The 26,707-nt window shown below is 50.1% G+C and overlaps 10 protein-coding genes across 18 annotated transcripts; 4 read left to right on the top strand and 6 right to left on the bottom strand.

The window, feature by feature from the left end:
• Positions 1 to 98: 98 nt before the first annotated feature.
• On the bottom strand, positions 99 to 797 carry FOXG_17987 (uncharacterized protein). Its single transcript, XM_018398018.1, has one exon. It carries the CDS (start codon positions 622 to 624, stop codon positions 283 to 285), a length of 342 nt encoding a protein of 113 aa, XP_018233425.1. The 5' UTR covers positions 625 to 797; the 3' UTR covers positions 99 to 282.
• FOXG_00967 (uncharacterized protein) lies at positions 141 to 4,840 on the top strand. Of its 4 annotated transcripts, none has more exons than XM_018377662.1 (6): positions 141 to 593; positions 712 to 1,049; positions 1,396 to 2,250; positions 2,305 to 2,514; positions 2,567 to 4,329; positions 4,384 to 4,840. In XM_018377662.1, the coding sequence occupies exons 3-6, from the start codon at positions 1,944 to 1,946 to the stop codon at positions 4,471 to 4,473; spliced, it is 2,370 nt and encodes a 789-aa protein (XP_018233422.1). In that variant the 5' UTR covers positions 141 to 593; positions 712 to 1,049; positions 1,396 to 1,943; the 3' UTR covers positions 4,474 to 4,840. The 4 variants fall into 4 exon arrangements, with proteins under 4 accessions (XP_018233422.1, XP_018233423.1, XP_018233421.1 ...); XM_018377663.1 differs by having other exon boundaries at positions 141 to 1,049; positions 1,396 to 1,787; positions 1,926 to 2,250; XM_018377661.1 differs by lacking the exons at positions 141 to 593; positions 712 to 1,049 and having other exon boundaries at positions 1,064 to 1,787; positions 1,926 to 2,250.
• Positions 4,841 to 4,986: 146 nt separating this feature from the next.
• Positions 4,987 to 7,693, top strand: FOXG_00968 (uncharacterized protein; the record flags this gene model as incomplete). Its single annotated transcript, XM_018377665.1, has 3 exons — positions 4,987 to 5,259; positions 5,313 to 5,888; positions 5,937 to 7,693. The coding sequence occupies 3 exons, from the start codon at positions 4,987 to 4,989 to the stop codon at positions 6,669 to 6,671; spliced, it is 1,584 nt and encodes a 527-aa protein (XP_018233420.1). The 3' UTR covers positions 6,672 to 7,693.
• FOXG_17986 (uncharacterized protein) lies at positions 6,509 to 7,713 on the bottom strand. Its single transcript, XM_018398017.1, has one exon. It carries the CDS (start codon positions 7,161 to 7,163, stop codon positions 6,930 to 6,932), a length of 234 nt encoding a protein of 77 aa, XP_018233419.1. The 5' UTR covers positions 7,164 to 7,713; the 3' UTR covers positions 6,509 to 6,929.
• A 19-nt stretch (positions 7,714 to 7,732) lies between these two features.
• On the top strand, positions 7,733 to 9,845 carry FOXG_00966 (30S ribosomal protein S5). Its single transcript, XM_018377660.1, has 2 exons — positions 7,733 to 9,351; positions 9,413 to 9,845. The coding sequence occupies exons 1-2, from the start codon at positions 8,448 to 8,450 to the stop codon at positions 9,631 to 9,633; spliced, it is 1,125 nt and encodes a 374-aa protein (XP_018233418.1). The 5' UTR covers positions 7,733 to 8,447; the 3' UTR covers positions 9,634 to 9,845.
• Positions 7,907 to 10,337, bottom strand: FOXG_00965 (uncharacterized protein). Its single transcript, XM_018377659.1, has 2 exons — positions 10,102 to 10,337; positions 7,907 to 10,045 (listed from the first exon to the last, which is right to left on the bottom strand). Exons 1-2 carry the CDS (start codon positions 10,204 to 10,206, stop codon positions 9,875 to 9,877), a joined length of 276 nt encoding a protein of 91 aa, XP_018233417.1. The 5' UTR covers positions 10,207 to 10,337; the 3' UTR covers positions 7,907 to 9,874.
• Positions 10,338 to 10,500: 163 nt separating this feature from the next.
• On the bottom strand, positions 10,501 to 18,558 carry FOXG_00964 (uncharacterized protein). Of its 3 annotated transcripts, XM_018377657.1 has the most exons (3): positions 17,974 to 18,558; positions 11,010 to 17,917; positions 10,501 to 10,946 (listed from the first exon to the last, which is right to left on the bottom strand). In XM_018377657.1, the coding sequence occupies exons 1-3, from the start codon at positions 18,072 to 18,074 to the stop codon at positions 10,912 to 10,914; spliced, it is 7,044 nt and encodes a 2,347-aa protein (XP_018233415.1). In that variant the 5' UTR covers positions 18,075 to 18,558; the 3' UTR covers positions 10,501 to 10,911. The 3 variants fall into 3 exon arrangements, with proteins under 3 accessions (XP_018233415.1, XP_018233414.1, XP_018233416.1); XM_018377656.1 differs by having other exon boundaries at positions 10,501 to 17,917; XM_018377658.1 differs by lacking the exon at positions 17,974 to 18,558 and having other exon boundaries at positions 11,010 to 17,956.
• A 336-nt stretch (positions 18,559 to 18,894) lies between these two features.
• FOXG_00963 (mitochondrial GTP/GDP carrier protein 1) lies at positions 18,895 to 20,926 on the bottom strand. Of its 3 annotated transcripts, XM_018377653.1 has the most exons (7): positions 20,504 to 20,926; positions 20,372 to 20,409; positions 20,256 to 20,297; positions 19,945 to 20,192; positions 19,713 to 19,890; positions 19,405 to 19,659; positions 18,895 to 19,270 (listed from the first exon to the last, which is right to left on the bottom strand). In XM_018377653.1, the coding sequence occupies exons 1-7, from the start codon at positions 20,565 to 20,567 to the stop codon at positions 19,184 to 19,186; spliced, it is 912 nt and encodes a 303-aa protein (XP_018233411.1). In that variant the 5' UTR covers positions 20,568 to 20,926; the 3' UTR covers positions 18,895 to 19,183. The 3 variants fall into 3 exon arrangements, with proteins under 3 accessions (XP_018233411.1, XP_018233413.1, XP_018233412.1); XM_018377655.1 differs by having other exon boundaries at positions 20,256 to 20,409; XM_018377654.1 differs by lacking the exon at positions 18,895 to 19,270 and having other exon boundaries at positions 19,331 to 19,659.
• A 480-nt stretch (positions 20,927 to 21,406) lies between these two features.
• FOXG_00962 (DNA-directed RNA polymerase III subunit RPC3) lies at positions 21,407 to 24,191 on the bottom strand. 2 transcript variants are annotated; one of them, XM_018377651.1, is made up of 4 exons: positions 23,700 to 24,191; positions 23,576 to 23,638; positions 22,798 to 23,502; positions 21,407 to 22,746 (listed from the first exon to the last, which is right to left on the bottom strand). In XM_018377651.1, the coding sequence occupies exons 1-4, from the start codon at positions 23,706 to 23,708 to the stop codon at positions 21,622 to 21,624; spliced, it is 1,902 nt and encodes a 633-aa protein (XP_018233409.1). In that variant the 5' UTR covers positions 23,709 to 24,191; the 3' UTR covers positions 21,407 to 21,621. The 2 variants fall into 2 exon arrangements, with proteins under 2 accessions (XP_018233409.1, XP_018233410.1); XM_018377652.1 differs by lacking the exons at positions 23,576 to 23,638; positions 23,700 to 24,191 and having other exon boundaries at positions 22,798 to 23,543.
• On the top strand, positions 24,048 to 26,494 carry FOXG_00961 (ubiquinol-cytochrome c reductase core subunit 2). The gene is made up of 4 exons (XM_018377650.1): positions 24,048 to 24,506; positions 24,569 to 24,743; positions 24,806 to 25,650; positions 25,711 to 26,494. Exons 1-4 carry the CDS (start codon positions 24,087 to 24,089, stop codon positions 25,804 to 25,806), a joined length of 1,536 nt encoding a protein of 511 aa, XP_018233408.1. The 5' UTR covers positions 24,048 to 24,086; the 3' UTR covers positions 25,807 to 26,494.
• Positions 26,495 to 26,707: the final 213 nt, after the last annotated feature.

Genomic DNA, 26,707 nt, shown 5'->3' with positions numbered 1-26,707 from the left:
TATATTGTTAGGGGTGGTTGCTATTACCGTTGATCTTCAACACTCAATTTAAATCAGTCCTCAGAACAACGCCGAGAAATGAGTTATTAGTTGACCTGCCCAAGTCCTGCATAACGCTTTGAACCCAGTTTCCTTAACTGGAAATAGCCTGCCCAACTAAGTCTCCCGTACCTTAGACCATCCGCTCCTAAAACGTTCCCTGTTCCGAGCCACAGGCTCGGTTCCAGCTCTCTCCCCTCTTTGTGCCAGATTCGACATTTCGCGCAGTCGAACTTGACGGTGTCAAGATCGATGATACTCTTTGTCCATTCCTAGGCACGCGTTCCTTAGGAGTTTTCCCCTCGTGGCTCTCTTCCGAGTCAGAGGCGTCTGCATACGCCTACATACGCACACGCATCCACTCTTCAACCCACGACGCCGGGTCCGCTTCAGCGCGTCGTAGCGCATCCTCTCCTCTCCTCTCCTCTCCTGACATCTGTCCAAGGTGCTTCTCCTCAGATTTGCACAAAGATATATCCAATCCAGATTGGCCTTCAACCAACAGATTTCTATTGCAGTACTGTAGTTGGGCCACTGTGGTTGCGCATTATTAGGTAGTTCTCCCGCTTGCGGACGGAATGCCATGCATTGTCCCGTTGTGTAAACGCTCTTGGCTTCCGTTTTATGGCTTAAGGTTGGTCGAATTGGACTAACACGATAGGTTTCGAAAAGGTTTCGAGTACTCGTGTCTTGGTGCCTGTATTGGGTATTGCCTCAGAATAGGTAGTGGCCCGGTGTGTACCTCGAGACAAGAGCCGATAGGACTCCAGTCTTTGTTGTTCCGAACATTCAGTGCTTATACTAATTCAAGATACCCGTTCCATTTGTCTCGCCCGCTGGCTGTCATCCAAAGGACGCAGTGCTTGTTTCCGCGGTATCTGCGCATCCATCCATCCCTCTCACTAGGTCGCCAAACTGCCACCAATTGGACATCGAACCAATTCATTCCGTTGGTTTCCCAAGCACGGTACGGTACAACACAGTACAGTGCAAGTCTGTCAGTCACTAAGGTACGGTAAATTCGTCTCCCTCCCTGGTTTGCTAGCATTTCGCTCTTCATTTAGTGCCTTCTTGTCTCTCATTACTCAGACCTCGAGTGTTTTCATCCCTTCTCCATTGTCTCTCACACACAGCCTACTACGGGTTTGAACCCCTGCTGTAGCTACCCTGCCTTAGTCAAGCAAGCTCTACGAGTTCTTCCATCCCCGCAAGGATTTGGTCCCTCCATCTGCCATTTGCGCTTGCTGGCATCGAGTCTATCCCGTCCATGTTTATTTCTACCACTCAGCCTAGTCGCTGAAGTTGCGACAATGCAACCCAATCATGTTGATTCACAGAATGCTCACCCAACTTCAGGCATTGCCGCTTCAGGCCCGGCGTCCATAGACCCCGACATCGAAAGCGACTCCGATCCTTTAGCCCCGGCCAACGGCCATCGAGATTCAGTCGGTTCAATTATTGACGACCCCTTCTTCCAGACCTACGACCCGGCCGTTCAAGCTGCTGCAGTTTCCGAGGACGAGGACCAATCTGATGGAAGTTCGGTCTACCAATCGCTAGAAGACGAGGACCACGAGCATCTTTTTCACGACACAAAGGGGCACAACTTCGGCAAAGCGGCCAAGCAAGCCAAGCGCAAAAGCGGCGGCGGAAAGAAACTGAAGCCCGACAGCGATGATAACGAACCAAGCCAATACTGGCCGCCTCCACGACGAGAATCTTTGACCGCTACACCCTCTTCGTACTGGGTATGTAACCATGTTCCATCACATGCGGCCCCACCCTAGCCATCGCGGGGCAGCGTTGCTCAACAAACGGTTATTCGGGGTTTGGATGGTAGAGGCAGTTTTGCGACAGACGGCTGACCACAGCTTGACGCTATACAGTCCCAAGCATCACCGACTATGGAAAGTTTCAACATTGCCGTCATCGGTTCCACCGGGGTTGGCAAATCATCCTTTGTCCAGCGGGTCTTAGGCCTGTCTCGGCCACCTATCTCGAATGCTTCCAGCGTCCGCATGCTGGTTGACAACAACTCTCACGCCGTAACTCTACTCGAGCTGGACCTAGAGTACTTCGAATTGAACCCTACGCAGCCCATCCAGTGGCCAAAACAGATCAATGGGCATATCGTCCCCCGCGTCGATGCTGCTCTTATATTATATGATGTCACCAATCATGAATCCGTGCGTGAACTACCTCAGACTTTGGGTATGAAATCCATCTATTTGAATGGTTGAGGCTATACTAAATGATCCATTCTAGCGGCTCTCACGAACTCTGGTTTACCCGCTAGTCTGGTGGCTTGCAAATGTGAAACCCCTGAAGCAGAATGGCAGGTCAACGCCGAAGCCATTGCGAATCATCAACTCTTTAAATCTTGTGTTTCAACCTACAAAATCTCCTCAAATGACACTGATGTTGCCAAAACGTGCCTTCACACCATCTTGAGAGCCGCAATAGCCCATCGAAGAGGCGAGTGCACGAGGAAGATATTACCGACAGACTCTTGCTAACTATGGTTTAGAAGAAAATGGCGAAACGTTCTCGCGCAGGCGAGCGCAGTCTGCTGCCAATTTGGAAGCTCCTGACGTTGGCACCGGGCGCCCCATTAGCCAACATAGCAAACATAGTCGAGCAAGCTCCGATTTCTCTTTACTCAAGGGGTTCTCCAATCCACCAATTAACGAAAACTACCGGGCGCAGTCGTCTCGTAGCCCTAGGCAAGGTCATATAGCCAGCTCGAATCCCGAGGCAGGAGAAATGGGCCAAGCGCAAACACTCAATAACATGCTGAGGACTCCTGGCATTCGACTCGATAGACCCAGTACCGATTCGTTCTTGGATGTGGATGAGTCTGACGCAGAATCCTATCGATACTCCGATGACATCCCGATACTTCAAAGAAATGACGATAACACGCTGGATAAGCAATCGAAGATGGCAGGCGTAACGTTCGATGAGCTAGTTGATCGACTTCTTGCTCCTCGCTTGACAAGAATCGACAACAACTTCTCTGATGTTTTTCTCTGTCTTTATCGCAAGTTTGCAGCTCCTGGTGAGCTTTTTACTGCCATTTTAACCCGACTGGATAAAGTGAGAGACGATAAGACAGCGCATTACCTTTCCAAGACAGCCACACAGCTCCGAATTATCGAGGTGGTCGCGAAATGGGTATCACTTTACCCCGGCGACTTCGCCCGCCCTCAAACTAGACGGAACTTGGAGGAGTTTATCAGGCATCTGAGTACAGAACCGATTTTCTCAATCGCAGCACAACATATGCGACGACACCTCCAATTCAATGTCGTGGAAGATGACGATACAGGTTGGGCAAACTCGGATGAGGCTAGCGATAAGCTCGCAAGTGAGATCTTGTCAAAGGACATGAACGAGCTTTCATCGGGTGTGAGTGTGTTGACGGTAGAGTCGGACATGGACGGAAGACCATCTGGAAGCTCAGAGGTCTCTCTTGCGGACAGAAGCAGCAGTGTCTCGAGCCAGGTGCATTTTCACACGTTTGAGGACTATGAAAGAGCTGCAAGCAACCTGGAACCTACGGACAACTTACCTATGAACAAATTCCGCTACCATATATTCATGGACATCCCCGATGATGATGTTGCGGACGAGCTGACCAGAATCGATTGGATCATGTTTTCCTCAATTCGAATACGAGATTTCGTTCGACACGTCAGCCTATCCGCGTCCCAAAAGGAGCGTTGCAAGAGTTTACGGAATGTGAATCGAATGATCAACCATTTCAATCATGTTGCCAAATGGGTTGCCAACATGATTCTGCTGCGGGACAAAGCCAAGCATCGAGCGCTAATATTAGAGAAGTTCATGAATATTTCACTCAAGCTGCGGCAACTCAACAACTACAATGGACTGGCAGCCATTCTAGCAGGTGTGAACGGAACGGCCATTCATCGATTAAATCAGACGAGAACACTAGTACCAGCAGAAGTCCAAAAGCGGTTTGCGCGGTTGGGCATATTGATGGGAACTCAGAAGAGTCATTTCGCCTACCGCCTAGCCTGGGAAAATTCTTCCCTCCCCCGGATTCCTTTCATCCCCCTTCATCGAAGAGACTTGGTGTCAGCAGAGGAGGGGAGCAGAACATTTGTCGGTACAGATGGAGATCGCATCAATTGGAAGAAGTTTGAGGTTCTGGGAGAGGTCTTGCTACCAATCATGAAGAGCCAGAGCACATCATACCCAAATCTAACCAAGCACGACACCGCAAGAGAACTGATTCTGGGTTGTCGCATGCCAACGGATGAAGAGGTGAGATATCAGTTGCATGATCCCTCAAGGACACAAACTAACAGATCCATACAGGACATTTATCAGCGAAGTGTGCAAGTTGAAAGTGGCTCAGGGGGTTTCGCTGAGCCGCCTAAGAAGAAGTTCCCATGGTTTGCAAAGTAATCTATCAATTGATCGCACGGAGTTTACGGAGCACGCATGCGCACTATACTTATGGATGCAAACATTGGGGGCATTTTATAGACTTTGTACGCCTACTGGCTTGGACTGGACATAGCCAGATAATGATGTACACACCTAGGATTTATGTGGTTGACTTACCTTAGTAGTAGGAACTCATATTTTGGACATCCACCCTACCCTAATGATTAGCGACTTGGCTACGATATCTATCAATACCTCCCAACTGCCAATGGCATTTTGGATGCTTGCCGCGTATTAAACTATAACTACCTTACCTTGAGTACCTAGATAATGGACGTTATCAGATCGCTCCTTTTTTCCACTGTCCCGTCGGGTGCTTCTTACATTAGGTTGTTGGGATGAATAATCAGCTCCTAAGCTCCTTCCTTGGCCGCAAATGCGATTCGTGAGATCAATTTCCACCAACAACACCGCGGAAGATTTCATAGGTACCGACTCCCCTCCTATTGCCTGGGTAAGCATGGAATAACGATGTCGTGCGCGTTGCGACTCCCCACTATTCGTGTGATTTCAAACCAGGCAAATGTCGAACTGTCAGCTTCAGCATCGATCAATATCGATGCCCCTGATGGCGCACGGCATATTGCAACGATCAGAGATCTCTCCTCGGCAGTGGAAGATTCTCATCTTTGGGTTGCTCGGTCCGGTGCTTGTTGCCTTGAGGTTTCTATTGCAATTAATGGGCATCCGATCCTTGAGACTTTCCGTCTCAATGCCATCGCCGAGGCTGTCAGCGGTTGCGAGGTATGTTGGCTATGTCTTGGAACTTCCGAGTTAGTTATAACTGAGTTGACCAGGTTTGGGGTCGCCTGGGCGTTCATCTAGAGCCTAACCGGTCATGTCCAGTTCAGCTACCTGGACTTCTATCTTTCTCGCTCCAGCACCCAAATCTCTCATCGGCTCTCGTTGCCCCAGTTTCCGCCTGTACCACCGCATTTCGGAATCTAATGTTGTCGATCGATGTGCGCAACGTGTCTCAAGAAGAAGAACGGCCTCGAAAGTGTTTAAAGACGAGCAAGCGGCGGAAGAAGACGGACAAGCCAAAGGAAAGGGTCGAAGGCCGTATGGAGAGCAATCTGCTAGACACTCTGGAGCTGATCGACCAACAAGCTATTGACAGCTTCATGTCCAGTCTCAACTCCCCATGCGAAGAAGGGAGCGGGAATGCATCGCAGACTCTCCCCAGGGAGGATACCATTACGGACATTAAAGTATTGAAAGACCTGCAGTCATCGTCCTTAATCGAAATTCTCTTTGAGCAGTTGATGCTGGCGCCAGAGAGAACGTATAGGGGCTACCAAGTCTGGGGCTGCGGACTCAGTTACTGCCTCACCAAGCTTGCGCCGGGAGTATTTCATATGCCTTATCTCAAGGTCTGGCTCTCAGCAATTATGTATTTCAGTCGCTGATAAAAGAAGCAGAGCATATCGGACCGCGCCGAACTACTACCCATCATTGCCACATCCTTAGCAAGTATGCAGCATGCCGAATCCCCGGTGCTCAGACAGCAAGTGACTGATCTAGCATCAGGCTACGAGGCTTATTCTCACCCGCATATTGCAAAAAAAGGCTCTGTGGACATACTGGAGAGAAAGGCCTGGGAGGTACTTCTTCTACATGTCAATATGCCTCCATCAACAAATAGGAGAACGCCAAAAAGAATCATGTTCCCGACCCGAAATTCTCGCATTTCGGGCCAAGGGTTAGTTGTTCCTGGAATACAGCAGTCAATTGGAGCGACGGATGAAAAGGCGCCAGAATCAGGCGAATGCGTGCATCGACAAAGTCAGAGGACTACAATGATGGATGTAAGCTGGGACATCATGGATGGTCACCTCGATATTGCGAAGGATGAGGAGCATCACGAAGCAATAACGGATTTAAGTCTCCAAGTTGTCGAAACGCATCAGGATCTATGGAGTGATGCTACAAATAGCCCAACCTCCATGGGTTGGCCAGAGCCATGGCTTGGTGAAACTGGTCGGCTTGGAGCTGGTTTTGACACAATGGAATTTATGAATGTGATGCCACCTGGGCAAGCTTGGATGAGGCAGGATGTTGACTTCGCAACAAGACAAGATACAATAGTCGACCCAGCAAACTTCCCAAGTCTGGACCACTGGCTGATCTGCGACAATCAGTGTAACTTAGACTAACATCTGACGATGGAAACGTGTCAGTCGGAAACTGAAAAGAGATTTGACCAGAACGGCGGGATTTGGCGATGCTCCAAGAAAGATTGATATATTATAGATAGCATATGGGAGAGGCAAGCGTAGCGTGACGTTTGAGCCTGTTCTATAGAAATCGTGAGGCAGATGTAATGTTGAATGTTAAGTCGATAAGATTGCAAATGAGTGTCATGGGCCAGGACAAAGATTGCCGTGGATAATTGCTGAAGGAATAGATAGTGCTTATTTGCTTGGCTTTGCTGTCTTCCCCGCTTTCTTCTTATCCTTCTTGTCCTGTTTTGCTTTGCGCTGCTCGGGCTTCATGGTTGCATAGTGAATGTACCAGAGAAGCACGATTTGCAGAATGACAGCCACAAGGACCACCAAGAGGATGGTGAAAATAATGGGTTGGTCGTTGAGGACAGCAACAGCTTCGTCTGTAGCGCCGATAGAGGAGAACCAGTCGAATTGACCCATCGTGAAGGACAAGGTATGTATGGTGAGGATGAAGTTGTCGTTGTCGTTGTCGTAGTATTAGGATGAGTATTTTTGATAAAGGAATGCCGGATTTTTCTGTCTTAATTAAGCCGTACAGTGCGCCAGTCACGTACAGAGTGGGAATGGAAGATAATATGTTCTTTGAATGGAATAGAATAAAGACGTATAGAGATCGAGATAGCTATGAGAAGAGAAAAAGAGTCAAAGTGACAGACGGGAGGCGAAGCAAATCTGGTAAATGGTCCACAGTGAGTGGTGACAACGGTGGAAGACCCCTAACAGTCGCTTGGCTCCCAGGGGTGTTACTGAGACGTTTCACCTTGTAACAAAAGTCGACTGATGTGAAGGTGGCTCATGATTGGCTATGGCTGACGATACAATAGTAAGAGTACGATAAAGCAAGCGGCTAGTACCTAAATGAAAGGAGAAACCGTTCAGTCACACTCATTGGGCTTCATAATGGCGTCACTGATGTTAAGTGAGGAGTATTGAGGTGGTTGACACCATTCGGTGGCTTCAAGGAACGTTCCGACAATGGATGAGGTTGATTTAGACAAGCATGCTCTGGAGCACGTGATTATGGACGGAGAATGGAAGTTCCAGGGTCGGCTCTGTCTTCCATGGTAGTTGATGAGAGTCCCGATTTGATTGGCTTTTGCTGTCCATCAACCGCTAACCGCATGGGGATCACGTCAATTGAGAACCATCCATTTCTTGGGTCCCAAAAAATCTCTAGCTCGTGTGATAGATACGCGAGAGAGAGAGAGAGCGAGAGAGCGTGAGAGAGCAACGCTAATAAGTCCGACCTCCGCCTCCTCTTTCCTCTTCCCTTGCCGCTGGCCCTCGTCGAATTAATACTCCTCAGCCTCCTGTCGACCATGAGCGTCGCACGTCCGGCGCGCAACCTCCTCGGCAGGTGCATCGCCTCATCTCGAACCGCTTCAGTCACCGTCCCTCTCGTACCATGTAGTCAATTCCACAGCACACCACCCAGGTCGAAGCGAAAGTCTCGGTTTCGAAATGTCACGGCCCAGGAGCTAGGTCTGATCAAGGAGTCGGGTGAATTTACGGCAGGCATGGACAAGTACAAGCAGGACAAGTTTGCCGACATGTCCAAGCAGGATCTAGAGAGCCTCAAAGCCTCTTACACACCAGAACAGCTTGAGGCTATTGAGTTGGGCGAGAAAGCCATCAACCCTGAAGATATGATCATTCAGGGTCGGTTACGTGACGATCCCTACAAGCCAACCTACATCGAGGATTATGCCGTGCTGGACCCCCGCTACGATATCAAGCCGGAGATCGAAGGCACCCCGAGAGAGGTGCAATGGCCCTGACAAGAGCGAATGGATCGACAATTACGGACAAAAAATGATGAAGATCACTGACAAGAAGACGAGCGACCAACTTACCCGAGCCATGGTTCGAGCACTGCGGCGTGTGAAGGAGAGCCAGGGAGAGGACTTGATAGATCTCACTGAGGATGAGCTCAAGGACATTGAAAAGGACCCTGAGCTGATCAAGCGCTACATCATCGCCGAGGACGGCCCTGAGCCCACTGCAAACGATAAGGGTCCCGAGTTCATGACTCGCTCCCAGGCTGAGAAGCTGGATGAGGCTGTTGACGAGGCATGGGAGGCCGAGCTCGACAAGATTGTTGGTTTCGGCAGTCAGGGTGAGGTCGAGCCCTCGAACCTTGAGCTCATTCAGGATGGCCCCGCGGGAGTTGATCGGACCTACACGGCTGAGGCACCTGATCTTGGTAAGGTCCCCGGTGTCAAAGGCTTGTACAAGCACGCCGTTGACCCCGAGGATCAGGGCCAGGATGACTCGGGCAAGTACCAAGAGATCAAGCGCCTGACAGGCATGAGTCTCAAGGACATTCGCTCGCTGCTGACCAAGGGTCTTGTGACTCGTTGGGTCTCCAATCAAACTCGTCTGGGCAAGGTCCGTAGTACGTCTGTGGTTGCCATTGCTGGTAACGGCAATGGCCGTCTAGGACTTGGAATGGCAAAGTCTACTGAGGCCGGTGTGGCTGAGGAGACAGCTCAGATGTTGGCTATCCGCAACATGAAACCCGTCCGACGATATGAGAACCGTACTATCTATGGTAATGTGTCTGCCAAGATTTCAGGCACTGTAGTCGAGCTGATGGCCCGTCCTCCCGGTACGCATCCGCTCATCACCGGCAACCACGCGATCCTGCTAGCTAACCTCCTCCCTCCCAGGCTTCGGACTCCGCTGCCCTCACCGCATCTTCGAGATGTGCCGCGCCGCCGGTATCCACGATATCGCTGCTCGCATGCCCCGATCCAAGAACCCCATGAACTCCGTCAAGGCAGCGTACCAAGCGTTGACCAACCAGCCCGACCCCGAGCAGATCGCCATCGGTCGGGGTAAGAAGCTGGTGGACGTGCGCAAGGTGTACTATGGAGGAGCTGTATATTAAACCCACTCTCACGCAAACCACCTGTATCACCAAAGAAAAAATCGTGTATCTGTAGCCTGTAATAGAGAAGATTTCTTTGATGTCCTCGGTATGGTAAAAATGGTATAGTTGATGTGTCGTCACTTGATATCAAATCCATGTGAAAGAAAGTATCGTTTCGCGCATCATATTTGGTTGGGTATCAATCCTTGTCTCTTCCACCACAAAGCTACCTTCTCGTTCTTCTTTGATTCATTTAAACTCATTGCGCTGTCGATCCATCACCCCAGTCAATCTCCTGCTGCAAGACTATGCTGTAAACACTGGCTTTGAGAAGAGTAAAGGCCAGACTCGTCTTGCGCTCGAGCTCACGAAGGCCGTCAAGAATTTCTGTACTAGGGTTCGAAGCAAGATGTTCGAGGACACTGGCGAGCTGGGAATGATATCAGTCTGTGTCTTTCTGATCCCAGCACAATGAGGCAGACGCACTTTGTTCATGTTATCGGCCAAGCGTTCGTACTCGTCTAAAACCTCTTGCTCGAGTGGTGTGAGCTCCGGAGAGTCAAGGAGCCCCCCTGCTTGGGTTTGATCCATGGCGATTGTTGTAATTGATTGACGGTGCGGGAAGACAAGTCGTGAAGAATTATGTTCGTTGTTGAATCTTGGTCCACAAATTATATGTTTATCCTACGTAGCTAGACGCGGCGGTTGCTGGAGGGGCTCGTTCGATACAATCGCTGATAAGATAAGCTACTTCAGCAGTCAATGAAGGGGACCTCGGTTTGCTCAGCTCACCTAGACCACCGGGAGTCCAACTCGTTACACACGCCAAATCAGCAGCGTCCACTTGTATGCATCCCCGTCCTTTTTCTCTTTCTTTTTCTTTTCGTTTTCTTTTTGGTTTTCTACTCAGGATGGATTTGATATGACCTTGAGCCGCCATTGCATTTGGACTGTGCCCCCCGGATGTTGAATCCTCTCAATATCATATCCATGAGCACAGTCTCAGTAAAGTTATTGATTCGTACATTCGTTTGTTACTAAAGTTATCAAGAAAGCATTATTCTCATCAAAGCCGATCTAAGCAGATTACGAATACTAAGAAAAAGGGGGGGAGGGAAAGTCTCCAATCTGATCAAAGCCCATGCCAACCCTGAACGCTCGCTTCGTCATACAATCAATGCCTTTAACAAATAAACATCACACCCAAACTCAAGTCTCCTCTGTATCGTTTCCATCTCGAAATGAACATGAATGGTATGCCAGCTAAATCAAGCTTGTCGTCATTACTCCTCCGCGTTAATTCCCATAGACCACTACCTCGTTGCCTTGCACTGATCCTGCATCAGTCCCAACATTGCTCTCTGTCCACTCGCTTTCGGTATAACTGTACTCACTATACTCGTCACCATCCGTATACATATCTGTGCTGTTCGTGACTACGGTACCTCGACTGCTTCTTCTCAAGGTTTCGTTGTCGCTGTCGCCACCCTCACCACCATCCGCTTCCTCATCATTGGGTGTCGATTCAATGACTATTGTCTCGTCTGTGGAGGCTTCTGTCGCCTCTGGCGCTGCTGCTGACTTGACATCTGCCTCATCAACCTCCTCGACAGTCTCATTGACAGTATTCTCTTTGTCATTGTCAGCGAGGCCTTTGTCGAGATTACCACCCCAGCTTCGCTTGCGGTATGTTTTACCGCCGCCCAAGGGGGTTCGTACGCTCTGGCTGCGCTTGACACCTCCAGAAGCTACATTGTTGTTGATCTGGCTGAGCGAAACGATTCTGCGACCTGCTCCGTTCTGTACTGGAGCAGCCAAATTGCGTTTAGCATTCAGTGCCATGCCCACCATAGACTTGCGGCCATGTGCACCTGTTTCCGGAGACTCCTCCTCGTTGGCAGGCTTTCTAACACGTTTGCGGCTCATAGCATCGCCACCGTTCCTATTGGCCTTTGCCATGAGAAGGACTCGAGAATGGTCCATGACACCCTCGAGGATCCGGCGCTCCAGGTTTTCTGCACGAGACTCCATGTCGTAGAGCTCCTCTTTGCGCATATGAAGAGCCGTCTCAAGGGAAGAGACATCACCAGTTAAACGTGTCTTCTGTCGTATCAGACTCTCCTGTTCCGTTCTCAACGTCATAACACTCTGTCGAAGCCTCTCCTCCTCATCTCGGAGACTTGCAACTGCTGCCTCAACGTGATCCTTCTCCGCGAGCTTGCGTTCCACAGATGCCATGGTCTCTTGGAGAGTCTTGGTATGGTCTTCGTGAGCCTGCTCAATTCGCTGCTTCTGCGCTGAGAGGAACTCAGAAATATCAGCAGCTGTCTGGACTACTGAGGCATGAACCTTGTCCAACGTATCAAGGCGACTAAAGGCATGATCGGCAACGGCGCTGTGGTCGACCAATTTGTCGAGCTTCTCTTGCACGACAGCGTCGTCATATCGGCCATCCAGAACCAGATCGAGCTTCTCGCGGACCAAAGTATCATCGTACTTGGAGTCCATGATCAGATCAAGCTTCTCACGGACGGGCGTATCGTCGTACTTCTGATCAACAAGCATGCCAAGGATTTCCTTGATTGGTGCATCGTCGTATTTTTCTTCGATGATCTTGTCAAGCTTAGCCCGCACCTCGGCGTCGTCATACTTAGATTCGATAATTTTCTCAAGCTTTTCCCGAATCTCCGAATCATCATACTTGGACTCGATGATGGTAGCGAGCTTCTGATGCACTTGAGAATCGTCGTACTTCTCATCGATGATCTTGTCTAGCTTCTCGCGAACCTCTGTGTCGTTGTACTTTTCCTCGATGATTTTGTCGAGGCGTTCCTTGACTTCCGAGTCGTTGTAGATTTGTTCGATAAGCTTATCCAACTTCTCATGAACATGTGTGTTATTAAACTTGTCATCAGTGAGAAGTGTTAGGAGGGTCATGAGCTCTTCGGGAGACTTGTGCTCGACAATCTTGTCCTGGATATCGGTCGTCGAAGACTTGGAGTGTTCGTAGTGTTCACCGACAAGGAGAAGAAGATCCTTGACAGATTCGAGGATCTTGGGATGAGACTCGCTGACCTCTCCTTTCAAGCTCTCAACAGCCGTCAAGGCCTCAGTGATTTGATCGCGGGTTTGCTGATGCTCGGCCTTGTCCTCAGTGTGAGTCTCTTCACTGCGGGCCACGAGCTCCTCCACCTTGGTGAAGACAGTCTTAGAAGCCTCCTCCATCTTCTCCAGAGAATCGGTGACAGTAGAACCCAGAGTATCAATAAGAAGCTTGAGCTCATCTGTGACAGATTTAGAGCTTACAACGGCTGCCTCCATAGCCTCGTCCCGGGCTTCGCTGACCTTGCTTCTATCATCAAGGGTAGTCTGAAGAGTCTCATATTTGGTGATGAGCTCACCAATCTTCTCGTCGATCTTGGTGCTTAGCGTCTCGGTTGCCTCTTGAAGCTTCTCGTTAGACTCGACCTTGACGCCGGACACAACAGCCTTCGAGTCCTCAAATTCAGTCTTGATGGTATCAAGCATGTCCTTGAGGTCCTGGTGGACGTTCTCGTTCTTGTTGATCTTCTCGCCGACAGTCTCAAGGAGCTTACTAATGCTCTCGACACCAGTTGCGCCCTCTTCAAGCTTGACGTTGATGGTTCCCTGTAGTTCCTCAAGGAAGGTTTTGACCTCGGTGACGCGCTCGCCAACTGAGGTGCTCTCCTCATCACGCACTGCGATTGCCTTGGTCTGAGCGTCAACTGTGGTATCCAGCTTGTCCTGAAAGTCTTTGACAATAGACTCTAAGCCAGCAAGATCTTCCTTCTTGACAAGAAGAGCCTCCAGGCTGGTAATGTCCTCCTTGCGGGCGAGGAGAGCGAGGTCGGTGCTGGTAAAAGATTCGAGAGCTGTCTTCACTTCAAGAGCCAAGGCTTCAACGGCTTCGACATCGGCCTTGGTGACCTTATCGGGATTTTCACTTTCTTTGGCAGCGTGTTCCTTAATCTCATCAAGGCTAGTTGAGACTTGACCGAGAAGAGTTTCCAAGGCCGTGACTTCCTCTTTGCGGGAGACCGTCTCCAATTGAGTGGTAAGGGATCCCATAGTCTCCCGAGTCTCAAGAAGCAAGGCCTCCACATTGTCGATGTGGTCCTTTCGAACGGCTTGCTCGCCATCAATAAGATCGTCCAGTTTACCTTTGGTGTTGCGCAGGATATTCTCGATGGCTTGCATGTCCTCCTTTGATGCAGGCTCATCGCCGTCTCCCACAATTGCACGAGCGGTCTCTTCCTCTCCATCCTCCTTCTTCTTCTTTACCGAAGCCGATCTTGTGAGTGTCTCCCGGGAGGCGATCTCGTCAACGCTGTCCTGAACTGTGCGAAGCAAATCCTCCATACGAGACAAATCATCTTTTTGAAGACCTTGGTTCTCAGACTTGACAGAGTCGATCTTGATGGCAAGTCCTGCAATCAGCACCTCGAGGTTCTTGATGTCATCCGATCTGATCTTTTCGGAAGGTCCGTCATCCTCTGTGTTGTCAGTTGACACTGCGGCAAGGGCCCGCTCGCCGTTGCTATCCCGCAAGGCCTCAATGTCGGAACGAACAGATTCAAGGCCGGTTTTGAGAGCATCAAGGATCTTCTCGTCGGTGGATGATTCTGCAGGTGCAATGGCTCGTTCATTGTTGCTTTCTCGAAGAGTTTCGATATCCGAATGGAGAGACTCTAATCCTGTCCTGAGAGCATCCAGAACCTCATCGTTTGGCTTGGTATCTGGAACTGGGGCTAAAGCTTTCTGGTTGCTTTCTTGGAGTCCTTCGATGTCGGTACGCAGAGAATCAAGGCCATTCTTAAGGGCCTCGATGACTTCATCATTGGTGGTGTTGTCGACTGGAGCGGCTGCTGCCTTTTGGGCAGTAGCGATTGCTACTATTTCGGCGTGAAGAGAGTCAAGACCATTTTTCAAGGTGACGATAACTTCATCGTTTGAAGTGTTCTCTATGGGAGTATCAGGCTTCTCCTGGGCTGCAAGAGCTGCGATCTCGGCATGGAGGGAATCAAGACCATTCTTCAGAGTAACTATGACCTCATCGTTTGAGGTGTCCTCTCCGAGTGCAGCACGATCGCTGTTGTCCCGAGACAATTCAATATCGGCTTTCAGTGACTCAAGTCCGTTCTTCAAAGCTTCGATGAACTCTGTGCTGGATGAGTTGTCGACCGGTGCGATAGCCTTTTCGCTGCTGTCACGAACGGCTTCAATATCAACCCGGAGAGAGTCAAGCCCGTTCTTGAGAGCCTCAATCACCTCATCGTTGGTGGTGTTGTCGACAGGTGCCGCGGGCTTCTCGGAGGTGCTTTGACGGATAGCTTCGATGTCAACACGGAGAGCATCGAGGCCATTCTTCAAGGCCTCGAGAACCTCATCGTTCTCCTTTGGCTCAACCACAGCGACCGCTTTCTCTGTCTGACTATCTCGAAGTGCTTCGATATCAGCTCGTACGCCACTGAGTCCTGATTTCAGTGCTTCTAGGACTTCGTCGTTGGCGGGAGGTGTAGATTCCAGCGTGGCAACGGCGCGGTCATTACTGCTGTCGCGAATGGATTCAATATCAGCTCGGACGGAGTGGAGTCCAGTCTTGAGTGCTTCAAGAATTTCGTCATTGGCGGTTAAGTCGGTAGGCTTGTTCGTGACACGGTCCATACCTGCCCGGAGGTCGTTGAGGCCGTCATTGAGTGCGTCGAGGATTTCACTTGTCTCGGCGCGTGGTCGCAAAACCTCTTGCCGCAAATTGTTGAAGCCGGTGTTCAAGGCTTCCAGAATCTCTGTGTTGTTGGTCTGAGGTGGCAACGCAGGCACCATAGATGAGTTGACGATTTCGCGGAGACCCTCGAGCTCAGTCTGAAGCTGCTCACGAGATTCTTGGTTGGTGGTTGAGACAATACCTGCCATCTCATCCTTGAAATCTTCCAGAGACTTCAAAAGGTCATCCATAAACTCTTCCTGGCCAGCAGCGCCAGTGGCACGATCAACATAACTCTCCATAGCTTGTCGAAGGTTCTCAAAACCGTCCTTGGTCACATCCCGTACCTGCTCAGTCTCACGTCCATTGGCCGCGACAGTCTCCTTAGTCTCTTCGGACAACGTCTTGAACTCATGTCGCAGAAATTCCATGATCTCCCGGAGACGATCAGCAACGTCATCATTGCTGGCTGAAGCGGGTACCAGAGCCCGGCTGGAGTGGACATCGAGGTCCTGGAGGCCTTCCCTAACGGCGTGTACAACGTCCTCATGAGTGATGTCGTTTCCAGTACCTGGGGCCACAGGGAATTCAAACTCTTCAAGACAATCACGAACTGCGTCAATGATTTCCTCCCTCGAAAGAGTGGCGGGCTGATCAACCTGAGGAGGAACAAAGTGCTTTAGACCATCTACAACGGCAGTGAAAACCTCGTCCCGAGTCACAGCGGGAGGATGGTCATCGCGGGGCGCATATTCCTGAAGGCCTTGCTTCAGGCAAGCCAAGACTTCGTCCCTCTCGAGTCCGAGCTGCTGCACTTCGATCTCAGGCTTGTAGTTCTCCCAGGCGTCTCTGACAGCTTCGATTACATCTTCTCGGCTCAAGTCGGGCAAATTACTTTTGGTTGCCTCATTGTCTTGGATGGCCGCTCTCATGGCATTGTATATCTCTTGGTAGTCGACAGCGCTTTTCTGAGTGTTGACCGAAGCAGCTGACTGGCGTCTATGCTCGCGGAGAACATGATTTAGCTGATCCTTCATTTGCTCAAGCCCCTCGTCGATAACGCGAGCGACTTCATCTTTGCTCGGGGTATCATGATCTTCAACACCTCTTCGAGATGCTTGCTGCTCGAGGCGTCGGCCAATCTCACGACCCATGCCCAGGACCTCGCCTCGCAGTTCGCGGACAAGAGCCTTGACTTCGGCAGTAAGACCTCCGCCTTGAGAGACGCTGTCTTTGACAGAGCGAATGATGCTTATGAGGTCGTCATTCAAAATTTCAGCACCACGGGCTGATGGCTCCGAATTTCGACGAGCCTCATTCTTCATAATGTGCTCAACGCGCTGGGAAACGGCGCTCCTTGCTTGGCCCGGCATGATATCGCTTCGGCTGTTTTCTGACTCAAAACTGAGGTTACGAGACCGGCTCGCATGAGGACTGCCGAGAGAGTTTCCGAGGATAATAGCCTGCTCGGACTGCGCCTTCACCTGTTCAATGACTTCGTCCAACTTCTGGGATGTGGCCATGCCAGACAGTTTGTTGGAAACTTCCTGTAACCGGCCGAGCAGAGACTCCTGCCCTTCCTTGGTGCCCATCTCCCGAATGATTCGCTCCAGAAGAACGACGGAGGGTGGCGCCTCAGAGCCAGCAAGAGAGGGTGTGCTGATGGACCCTCGCTCAATTGAGTCGCCAAAGCTCTTGGGAGAGGGAATTCTAGGGAGATGAAAACCCCTGGTGCTTGGTGGAGAGAGATTGTGTGGCTTGTTGTCCAGGTAATATCCTCCAAAGGGGTCCCGAGCCGGAGGGAGCCTATTATGGCCATCGTTGCCATTGCCATGGCTCCCCAAAAGTTCTCTGAGGCTTCTGCGGATATCTTCATCTCTCGAATTTGTAGCCTCCTTGAGGCTAAGGAGATCCGTAGCATTGTCCCTGCTTCGACGGCTCAACTGAGACATCTCCTTCTGAAGTCCTGTCGCAATGCTAGTCAGGCTGAGAATTTGATCCGACAACGCTTCTAGATTCTGGGGACCTTTTGGCAAGGTTAATGAGCCATTTGTGATATCCGTAAGAGGGTTCTCCGGTTCTTTGACAGGTGTGGATGAGGTCATGTGTTGAAGAGCAAGCATGGTGGACGATTGCGGAGGTGTGTTTTCGCCGAGGATGCTTTGAGGAGGAGGCCGTCGAACTGCAGGACGCAGAATCGGCGTCAAGCTGGGTCCAGGTACTGGTGTCGTGCTCGACACTACAGAGTCCTTTTCGTTTGGCCGATTATCAGCATCCCGCGGCCGAGAGGGCGTCTCTGGACGTTGTTGACGCTCTGGTGATCGCGATGGCGAGCTGTGGCCGCTAGCACCCTCGATCATCATGCTGATATCACGGACTGAAGACTGTAGTCGGCGATGTCCCTTTGTCGGGGACTCTATTCTCTTGGTAGGAACCATGGTGCTTTCTCTCGCTCGCTCGTTAAGTGCAGCGTGAGCAGATGCGATAGCGCTCGAAGTTCCCACCCGTGAAGTTAATGGCGACCCCGGATTCAGAGGCAGTGGAGGGGGGCAGCGTTCGGGGTCAGAGCTGTCCCACCTGTTCCCTGTTAGTCGGCGCAAGAGATGCATGAGGGCATATACAAGAAAACTTACATTGGAACAAGTGCTCGAAAATTGGGATCTGAAGAAGCCGACTGTTGATGTCTCAGCTGAAAGTCCCCGTCGTAAGAACTGTCTCGCTCCGAAGAAGACATGTCTGGCCTGGTTCCTTGGAAACAAGTGATGGTATGTGAGAAGTGTATTCGTCTCGATGGCAAGAATGCGGACGGCACCGCAGCCACGCTATTTACAAGAGCGCAAACAAAGTCGGTGGGGATTGAGGAATGCGGTGTAAGTTCTGAATATATTCGTTGCAACTAACAAGCAGGAAAGCAGGTAGTATAACAAACAATCCAAGAAGGTATCAGATACAAGAGGGTGGTGGAATCGGAGGAAATGAAGTTAGAGCATCAAAGTTGGTTGCATTGTTTAATTCAGATGGCGTTGGGAGAAGCTATAACTCAATCTTTGGCTGTCCGTTGCGGTAACCGCAACCTGGTTTATTTTTTGTTTCGGGCCCGGTTGGTTGCCGAGCAACCTCCCGCACTGACAATTAACTCGACGTTAGGCTGTCGTTGTACCGTACCCCCGGTTGACATTGGCAAATCACGAGCTCACAACAGAGCAGATCACACCACGAATTGAGGGCCTTTGGGCCGCCTTGTGAAGAGGGGCCTATGAAATACATCATTGTGGATTTCAACAGGGATCATGACCTTGCTCGCGGCTGTATCGAGCAAATCTAAACAATGCAACTGTGCCTACCGCTCTGATGCCCTGGTAGGTGACGGTGAGGGTGAGCAATTCCAGCACCGTCACATCACGCCTTTCAATAAGGTATCCTCCAAGTCCCAAAGAAAACTTCAGACTTTACAAGAGGGTGCCCAGACGAAATCATTCAAGAATACCTCAAGCTCAGGCTGGCTTACCTAGATATTTTTGTCGCCTAGGATCAAGCTTGGCCTTAAATTTTCTTGTCTCACATAGGTACCTCATTAGAACAGATGACATGTATCAAATCAAATCGCTTTATTTATACAGAGTTGAGTGCCTCTCGACTGCTTCACTAACAGATTACCTGGCTTCCAAGCGAAGCCGATCCTCTCATATCGGGGCAGCGGCGTGTCTATCGTAGCAAACCCAAAATAACCTGATCCGTCTAAACTCCCATTTAAGCCTTCTTCGTCATCACCGTCCAGATGGTACCTATCTAGATTCGTATATTTATCTTTAACATGAATTCAAATATTCCATAATCTCATCTCTACTTCTTGAAAGCAGTGTCGAAGGCAGGAATCAAAGTCTGGGCAAGCCAGAAAGAGAAGACCAACTTGGGACCAGTCATGAGCAGCTGCAGGGCGGGATAAGTTAGCGTCTAGAAGTTCTAGAGTGGGGACGGGAGTTGATCGGGAGTTGATCGGGAGTTGATCGGGAGCTGGCGGGCCGCAGAAACACGGCCATCACTTTCTATGCTGGTGAACGTACCTTAGGGACAAGTCCCTTGAAGAAAGCTCCAGGACCCTCGTTCTTGGCCATGTTGGAGAGAATTCGGAAGCCACTCTCAGGGTTGTCGAAGTTTCGGTTCTGGATACGGGTCTTGATAACATCAAGGGGAGCAGAGACAACGAGAGAAGCGGAAGCGCCAGCAATAGAAGCAATAAAGTTCTGGAACCAGCTGGCCTTATTGTAATCCTCAAGATGGAAAATGTACTCCTTGGCAAAAGCAGATCCACCGAACAGCTACGCCAAGTTAGTCTTCCAAAGCAACTCAAGGAGCAGAATGTCACACATACAGCGAAAGATCCAGGGGCGTTACGAGCAGCAGTCCAGCCCCAACCACGGTACAGGCCGAAACCCTCATCGGCAACGATCTTGAGGACGCCACGGCCACGGAAAGCCTCGGGGTTTGTCTGACGCTTGATCTTGAGGACATCAAGAGGTAGGAGAACAATCTCACCAATACCGATCAGACTGTGGGGCGCATTAGTTCAAGCTTCTCGAGAAACAAAGGTCTTCATATCCTACCTTCCAGCAGTAGAGTGCATGATGGCTTTTCCAGTCTTCTTGCCGAAGGCGTTCTCAAAGTCTGCTCCATAGTGCTTGGAGAGGTAATCACGGGCAACAGGCTGGCCACCATACTTGTACACACGCTGGAGGACCTTGTAACCGGCGGCGTATCCCAGCCCAGGGAAGAGAGAAACGAATTTTCGTCCGAGGGGAGCGGTAGCCTTGTCCTTGAAGATAACCTTGTTCAACTCGCTGGCGCTGGATATCTACAAGCACAAACTGTCAATATCTTGTCCAATGGCATGCATCAAGAGAGGTAGGTTGCTTACACGAGTCTGGTTGCTCATCAACCGCTTCGCAATGGTATCGACCTTGTGGAGGGGTTAGTGAACAACTCCAAGATTTGTCGCAACTGGTTGTGCTCAAAAGAGGTGGGGTTCCGTACAGGATGGAAGACGGCCAGCTCAGCAATACCAGCGGAACCTGTCAAGATGTTGTCAGCTCGAACTAGAGATATCGATTGCAGGAAATCGTAAAGCAATAGCATAGTCGCCTTCTCAATTGGAGTGAAACGTACCGGAGCCGAGGACACGAGCCAGGCCGGACTCCTTCTCGCGACCAGCAGCGACGGGAGGAGACATCTTGATGAGATAGAGTAATACAAATCAGGTCAAGATACTGCTTTGACAGTAGTTCCCAGGAGTTTCACGAAGTTTAAAAAAACAGAATCGTGAGCTTGTCGCAAGAGCAAGAGTTCGGGTATAAGACTCAAGAGCTGGCTGCTTGGGAAATTTTTCCTGTCGCCCAATGCACTTATCTCTTTTCAGTTCCTAGGAATCCCCTGGCCTTGTTCTTAACCCCTGCTAAATCACCCTGGCGTATTTGCGCTTGTATGTACCGACGTCGGAGAATCGTGGAGCTTTTAGCTATCCGTCAACGGATTCCATATGATTTTTTTTCTCTGGTGTGCTGAGAGAGGCTCCACTCTTGAATCTCGACCCTCAACAACCCCTGGCCAAGCACGAGCCACAGTTTATACAAGCCACTGACAAGTAATCACGGTACCCTATAGCCGCGATAATTCCCTCTATAACCGTCTTGATATGATGAACCAGGAACACTTGACGAGGTTCAAACTCATCGCGGAAGCAACGCCATGATAGCCGGATACTATTATTCCCGGGGGCCGAGAGCTCAATATTCGAGCCTCAAAGTCACAGTCTCGAAATAACGAAAGAAGCTACCAAGGCAAAGTGATTTAGGACTTGAAGTACGGGGCTTCTTAGAGTACAAGAACTAAAATGAAGTTTCCCTGTGAGCAAAATACACAGTACTAGGTAGATAGGCCAGTCTTTGCAGGTAAACGATATCTGTCTGGCCATATGGACACGCATGCTTGCTGATGGCCATCACACCTACAACACCAAGTCCTACCTTCACCAACAACAAATCAAAAGATCAAGAAGCCACGAAGCAAAGGCGAGGAGCATGTAAAAAAAAAAAAAAAAAAAAAAAAAAAAAAGGCAATTTAATGTGTTCTTTTCGCGGGTTGTTGTTTAAAATATGGATACAGAGATGATGCAAGGCCAAACTCCTACCCAACGCTAGTACCCAGTACCCACGCCAACCGCCAATTCCAAACGAGGTTTGAGCTGGGAGGAATACATATATGCTTTGGCGTCCCCTTTCTACTCCTCAATAATCACGAAGCACAGATACCAACTCATCTAACCTCATGACTTGACCGAGAAGCTTGTCCTGCACTCCCAGATGCCTGTTGTACTTGTTGTAATGCTCTGTGGTCATGACCTCCTCTTCTTTGCCTTGCACGTCCTTCCTCTCAACAAAAGAAAGAATATTTCGTTCCTTGTGGCGCTCCACCTCTAAGGTTTGAAGGCACCGGAGCATAGCCTTGTAAATGTCATCCAGTGCCTGCGTTTGGGTTCGCTCTTTGTCAAAGTACCAGAAGAAGAGCGTTCGATTGGCAAGTCGACTGCTATCCTTAGGCACTTCTTGAACATCCACTATACCTGCCATCTGCATCGCAAGCATTTTGCCTTGTACGTCACCCTTCTTCATGAGTGCGGCGGCTGGAAGCATCTTCTCGTCAAGCTTGCCCTTTTCTCGGAGAATGCGGGTCAAGCGTAGACCATGGCGGCCGTGGGATTGTTCAATAATAGCGTCCAGTTCGATTTCCCGCAGCTTGCCTACAAGGCGACTAAAATCCACTGTCCATTGCCCGCGGCCGTACATCCCACAGTGACGGATGAACGGATACTTGCTTTCTGCGAGGAGAAGAAGATGACGGCGCATCTGGGAGATTCGAGTATCGTTTCCATTCGTAGCATCTTCAAATCTTACTCTGTTTTCTTGTTCCCCATTAGCTGTACCATCATGGTTGTCGTCAGCCCATTCATCATCTTCATCGTCAACGTCAAACGTCTTTCTTCGACCGGGAGGACCGGCATCTGAATCGTCAGAATCGTCATCTGACTCCGGCGCTGTCTCCCTTATCCTTTCAGCACTCTGTGAGTCAATTTTATCTCTTGGAGTCTTGCCGATCCCATTTTGTACGTTGATATTTTCGTCCAGGTGCTCAAATATGTCGATAGTTGTCACAGTTGGTTGTTGTCCAGGAGTCACTTCATCGAGTAGAGGGTCAGACTGGCACCTTGGAGAATCTGAAGTTAAAAGATCGAGCACTGTGCGGTAAACTTCACCAGTGACTTCCCCAAGCATTTCTGTTGCGAGTTCTGCAAGTCTCTGGTTCCGCAGCTCAACCAAGCATCTTTCGTAGTTTATCTTGACCACCACATTGGGCTGTTGAATGTCAGTCGTGAAATCAATTCGTAAATCATTGGACGTTCTTACGTTCAGTTTTGGAGCATCGTATCCATGACCATTTTGCGTTGCTCCATTAACAAGTTTCCGTCTCTTTGGCTTGGGACCTCCGCTCATGTCAAGCTGACGCTTCAAAGTCTTGGACTGGTCTCTATATGTTCTAGAGCGTTCGATGACCTCGCGCTGAGCCTCGATCTTTCCTTTGGTGACCTTTTCGCCTGGTCGAGGTTTGGTGACTTCGTCTTCGATCTCACGATAGACATCCCTGGGGTTCCGGAAGCTTTCGGGCCGAACAGTCTCGACGATTTCTGCTCGAATCAGGCGAACAAGGACAGAGTTCAGGTGACTTTCTGATTCGATGAGGCCATCGTGGGTTTTATGTTCACCGTTGGTATGTCCATTGAGCTTGGGCGCCCTCGACCCGAAAGCCTGAGAAAGATCCGCGATTCGGGCATGGCCCAGTTGCATCAGAGTCTGGGCGAGTTCCCGCTCCGCGATGCCATATTGATTCTCAATCACATTTAGAATCTTCCCTGATCGTACAAGGTTATAACAGGCATCAGCATCGGCTTGGTAGTACGTGATGTCGGTATTAGCGTCTGTGTGGTGGTAAAGAAGGTTTTGCTGTATCAGAACAGCGATGCCATTTCGTAAGTATCGCGGCGTGAGAGACGTGTGTTGGGCCAGTTGCGCAATGGTCGACCGGCCTTTTGTGAGTAGTGCATTCAAGATTCGCTGTTTGCGACGAGCAAGTCAGCCCCACAACCTCGCTTGTATCCAAACAACTATAACATAAAACATTACGTACCGAAGGAAGTTCGCCATGGAGATCATTAACTAGGAGAGCACAAAGCTCAGCGGCGTGTTTTGTCTGCCGTGAAAGGGCTGTCAGCTGGTATGTCATAAATGGTTGTCGAGCTGCTTCGACTCACAACGAGCATTGCTTGCTCCTAGAGATCCTCTCACTATCTCTAGAGCTTCCACACTTGCTACCGGAACGTCATTGATTGACAAAAACCATAAAAGAAGAACCGAGGGCCTGGGAAAGAATAGATCGAGAGTCTCGTTATCAGTAATGCTAGCTGTAAGGTTAAAGGGTGGAAAAGAAAACAAGAGAGCAAGAAGGCTGGGATGCTTTTTTTTTTTCCAGCGCAAATGCTAATGGATCGTTAAGTTAATTTTTGCCTGCAACTCTGATGTAAGTCAGCAGCTGGTAGGCCTGTCCTCACAATAGGTGGGGTTCAAAACTTCAATGCTATTCATTCTTTCCCTAGCGCCAAAGCCAGTTCAAATGTCGCTGAAGTCACACTGATGAGCCAATGCCGCGGATGGAAATCTGGCTGACCGGAGCCAATCACGTGACATTTTCTCTCGTCCCCGTAGCCCGAAAATTAGACGGGACCTTTTCGACGAGGCACTTCTCTTGGAGATCAATTGCTTCACCTAGACGGCCGAAGGATCGCCAATTGCCTACGCCATCACCCGCGAATATGATCTCGAGATCGTCCCTTGCGCGAACTGCGCAGCAGGCTGCCCGCCAGGCCTGCCGCGTCCAGCGACGAACCTACGCCGCCGCTGCTTCGACCGGATCATACGAGACCTCGGATGTGACTGGCCTCAAGGTTGCCTCGCGGGATGCTCACGGTCCTACTACTAAGCTCGCTGTTGTGGCCAAGGCCGGTACTCGCTACCAGCCTCTTCCTGGCCTTTCTGTTGGCCTTGCCGAATTTGCGTTCAAGGTGAGAGACGAGAGCATCGAGTGGAAATAAACGACTTGAGCTAATTTGCTGGCTCTATGTAGAACACCCAGCGACGATCTGGTCTTCGCATTACTCGCGAGTCTGAGCTTCTTGGTGGCCAATTGGCTTCCTCTCACTCCAGGGAGGCTGTTGTTGTCGAAGCTAGCTTTCTCCGCGAGGATCTGCCTTACTTCACCGAGCTCCTCGCTGAGGTCATCTCCCTGACCAAGTATACCAGTGAGTAAACATTCAACCGTACACTACATATACATTTGAGCCATATTAATGAGGATTGCTAGCTCACGAGTTCCACGAGGATGTTGAGCGTGTTCTCCACGCCAAGCAGGCTGCCCTCAACGCCGACGTCGCCGCCACTGCTCTCGACAACGCCCACGCTATCGCTTTCCACACTGGTCTCGGCTCCTCCCTCCTCCCCAGCTCCTCAACTCCTTACCAGAAGTACTTGAACGAGGAGTACATTGCCAGCTACGCCGACGTTGCTTACGCTAAGCCCAACATTGCTCTCATTGCCGACGGTGCCTCCCCCGATTCTCTCTCCAAGTGGGTTGGCCAGTTCTTCAAGGACGTGCCTTCTACCCCTCGAAGTGGCCAAACTCTCAAGACGGACGCCACCAAGTACTTTGGTGGTGAGCAGCGAACAAGCTCCAGTGCTGGCAACTCTATTGTCATTGCTTTCCCCGGCTCCGGTTACGACTCCACCAAGCCTGAGCACGCTGTGCTGGCTGCTCTCCTCGGTGGTCAGTCCACCATCAAGTGGGCTCCTGGCTTTAGCCTGCTGGCCAAGGCCACTGCTGGCACCTCCGGTCTTACTGTCAACACCTCCAACCTAACCTACTCCGATGCTGGTCTCCTTGCTGTTCAGCTCAGTGGTCCCGCTGCCTCTGTCCGCAAGGGTGCTGAGGAGACTGTCAAGGTGCTCAAGAGCATAGCAGATGGCCAAGCGAGCCAGGAGGATGTCAAGAAGGCCGTTGCCAACGCTAAGTTCAACCTTCTGAACCAGAACCAGCTCCGACAACCCAGTATCGCCCTCGCTGGCTCTGGTATCGTCAATAGCGGCAAGCCCTACGACTCTGCTACCATTGCCAAGGCTATCGATGGTGTCTCCGCTGAAACCATTAAAACTGTAAGAACTTACCCTGACTCTTGTCAAATGTTTATATAAGACTAATCATTCCCTTTACAGGCTGCCAAGACTCTCCTTGAGGGTAAGGCCACCGTTTCAACTGTCGGTGATCTGTTCGTACTGCCCTACGCTGAGGATATTGGTCTGCGAGTATAAATGGAGGTCCAAGAGAGAAAACAACTTGTACCAACAGTTTAGAAGTCATGTGGGAGAGGCTGACCTCTTTGTGAATATTTGTAGTAGAAATCCTTTGATCCATTTTAGGCCCCTTTGTTCTCCATCATCAATTTTACGTTACATGAGCTTTGTGACGCTTATCTCTCGCGAAGACAGATCGAATTTGATCTGTTGTATTGCATTCAGAGGCAGCACCTTACAGGGTTTCTTTTGCCGACGTACGCTTTGGTAAAGAGTTGTGAGGGCTCAAAGATGGCCTTACCAGTCAACCCGTAAGGGCCGCAATGTTGAAGGCAACTTGAGCCTCTTTTCGCACCAGACTTAACTCTGGATTCTCGCCAGACATCCTAGAGTTGAAAACATTCGTATGCAACTCGGCGAATCCAGAACCGGTCAGGTTACTACAGCCACTCATACGTTTGAAAACCAGTCGCTGCCCCAAACTTGCAGTCAGCATCGTATTCGTGGGTACACAAGTTGTACCACCAACACTGCGCCTACACCAGTATAGCCCCTCTCCTCTTGTGTTTGGACATGCATTGGGCCTTTGCATGTTTTCTGATGATACCTCAATAGAAGCTGAATGTCACTGCAAGCGCTGAAGATTCAATACCCATGCGGGTTATGCGCACTGTACCATATCTCCACTGCATCCCCAGCAACGCCCACTTTTATAGCAACAAGCGTGTAAGCTTTCATACGTACTCCGTAGTTGAAGCACATTCACAACTGGATACCTGCTAGGTAGAAAGAAGAAAATGGAGCTGGGGTACGGTCTAGACTGCCTCACAATTTTATTGCAACTGAGGGCGGTTGTGCATATTGTGATTTGTTACCAATTGTTGAAGTCGATGAGTCCTATAAGACATGATGGATCGTA

This window comes from Fusarium oxysporum, chromosome 1, assembly GCF_000149955.1.
Source record: "Fusarium oxysporum f. sp. lycopersici 4287 chromosome 1, whole genome shotgun sequence".
Taxonomy (NCBI): domain Eukaryota; kingdom Fungi; phylum Ascomycota; class Sordariomycetes; order Hypocreales; family Nectriaceae; genus Fusarium; species Fusarium oxysporum.
This window is presented reverse-complemented; position numbering and strand designations above follow the sequence as displayed.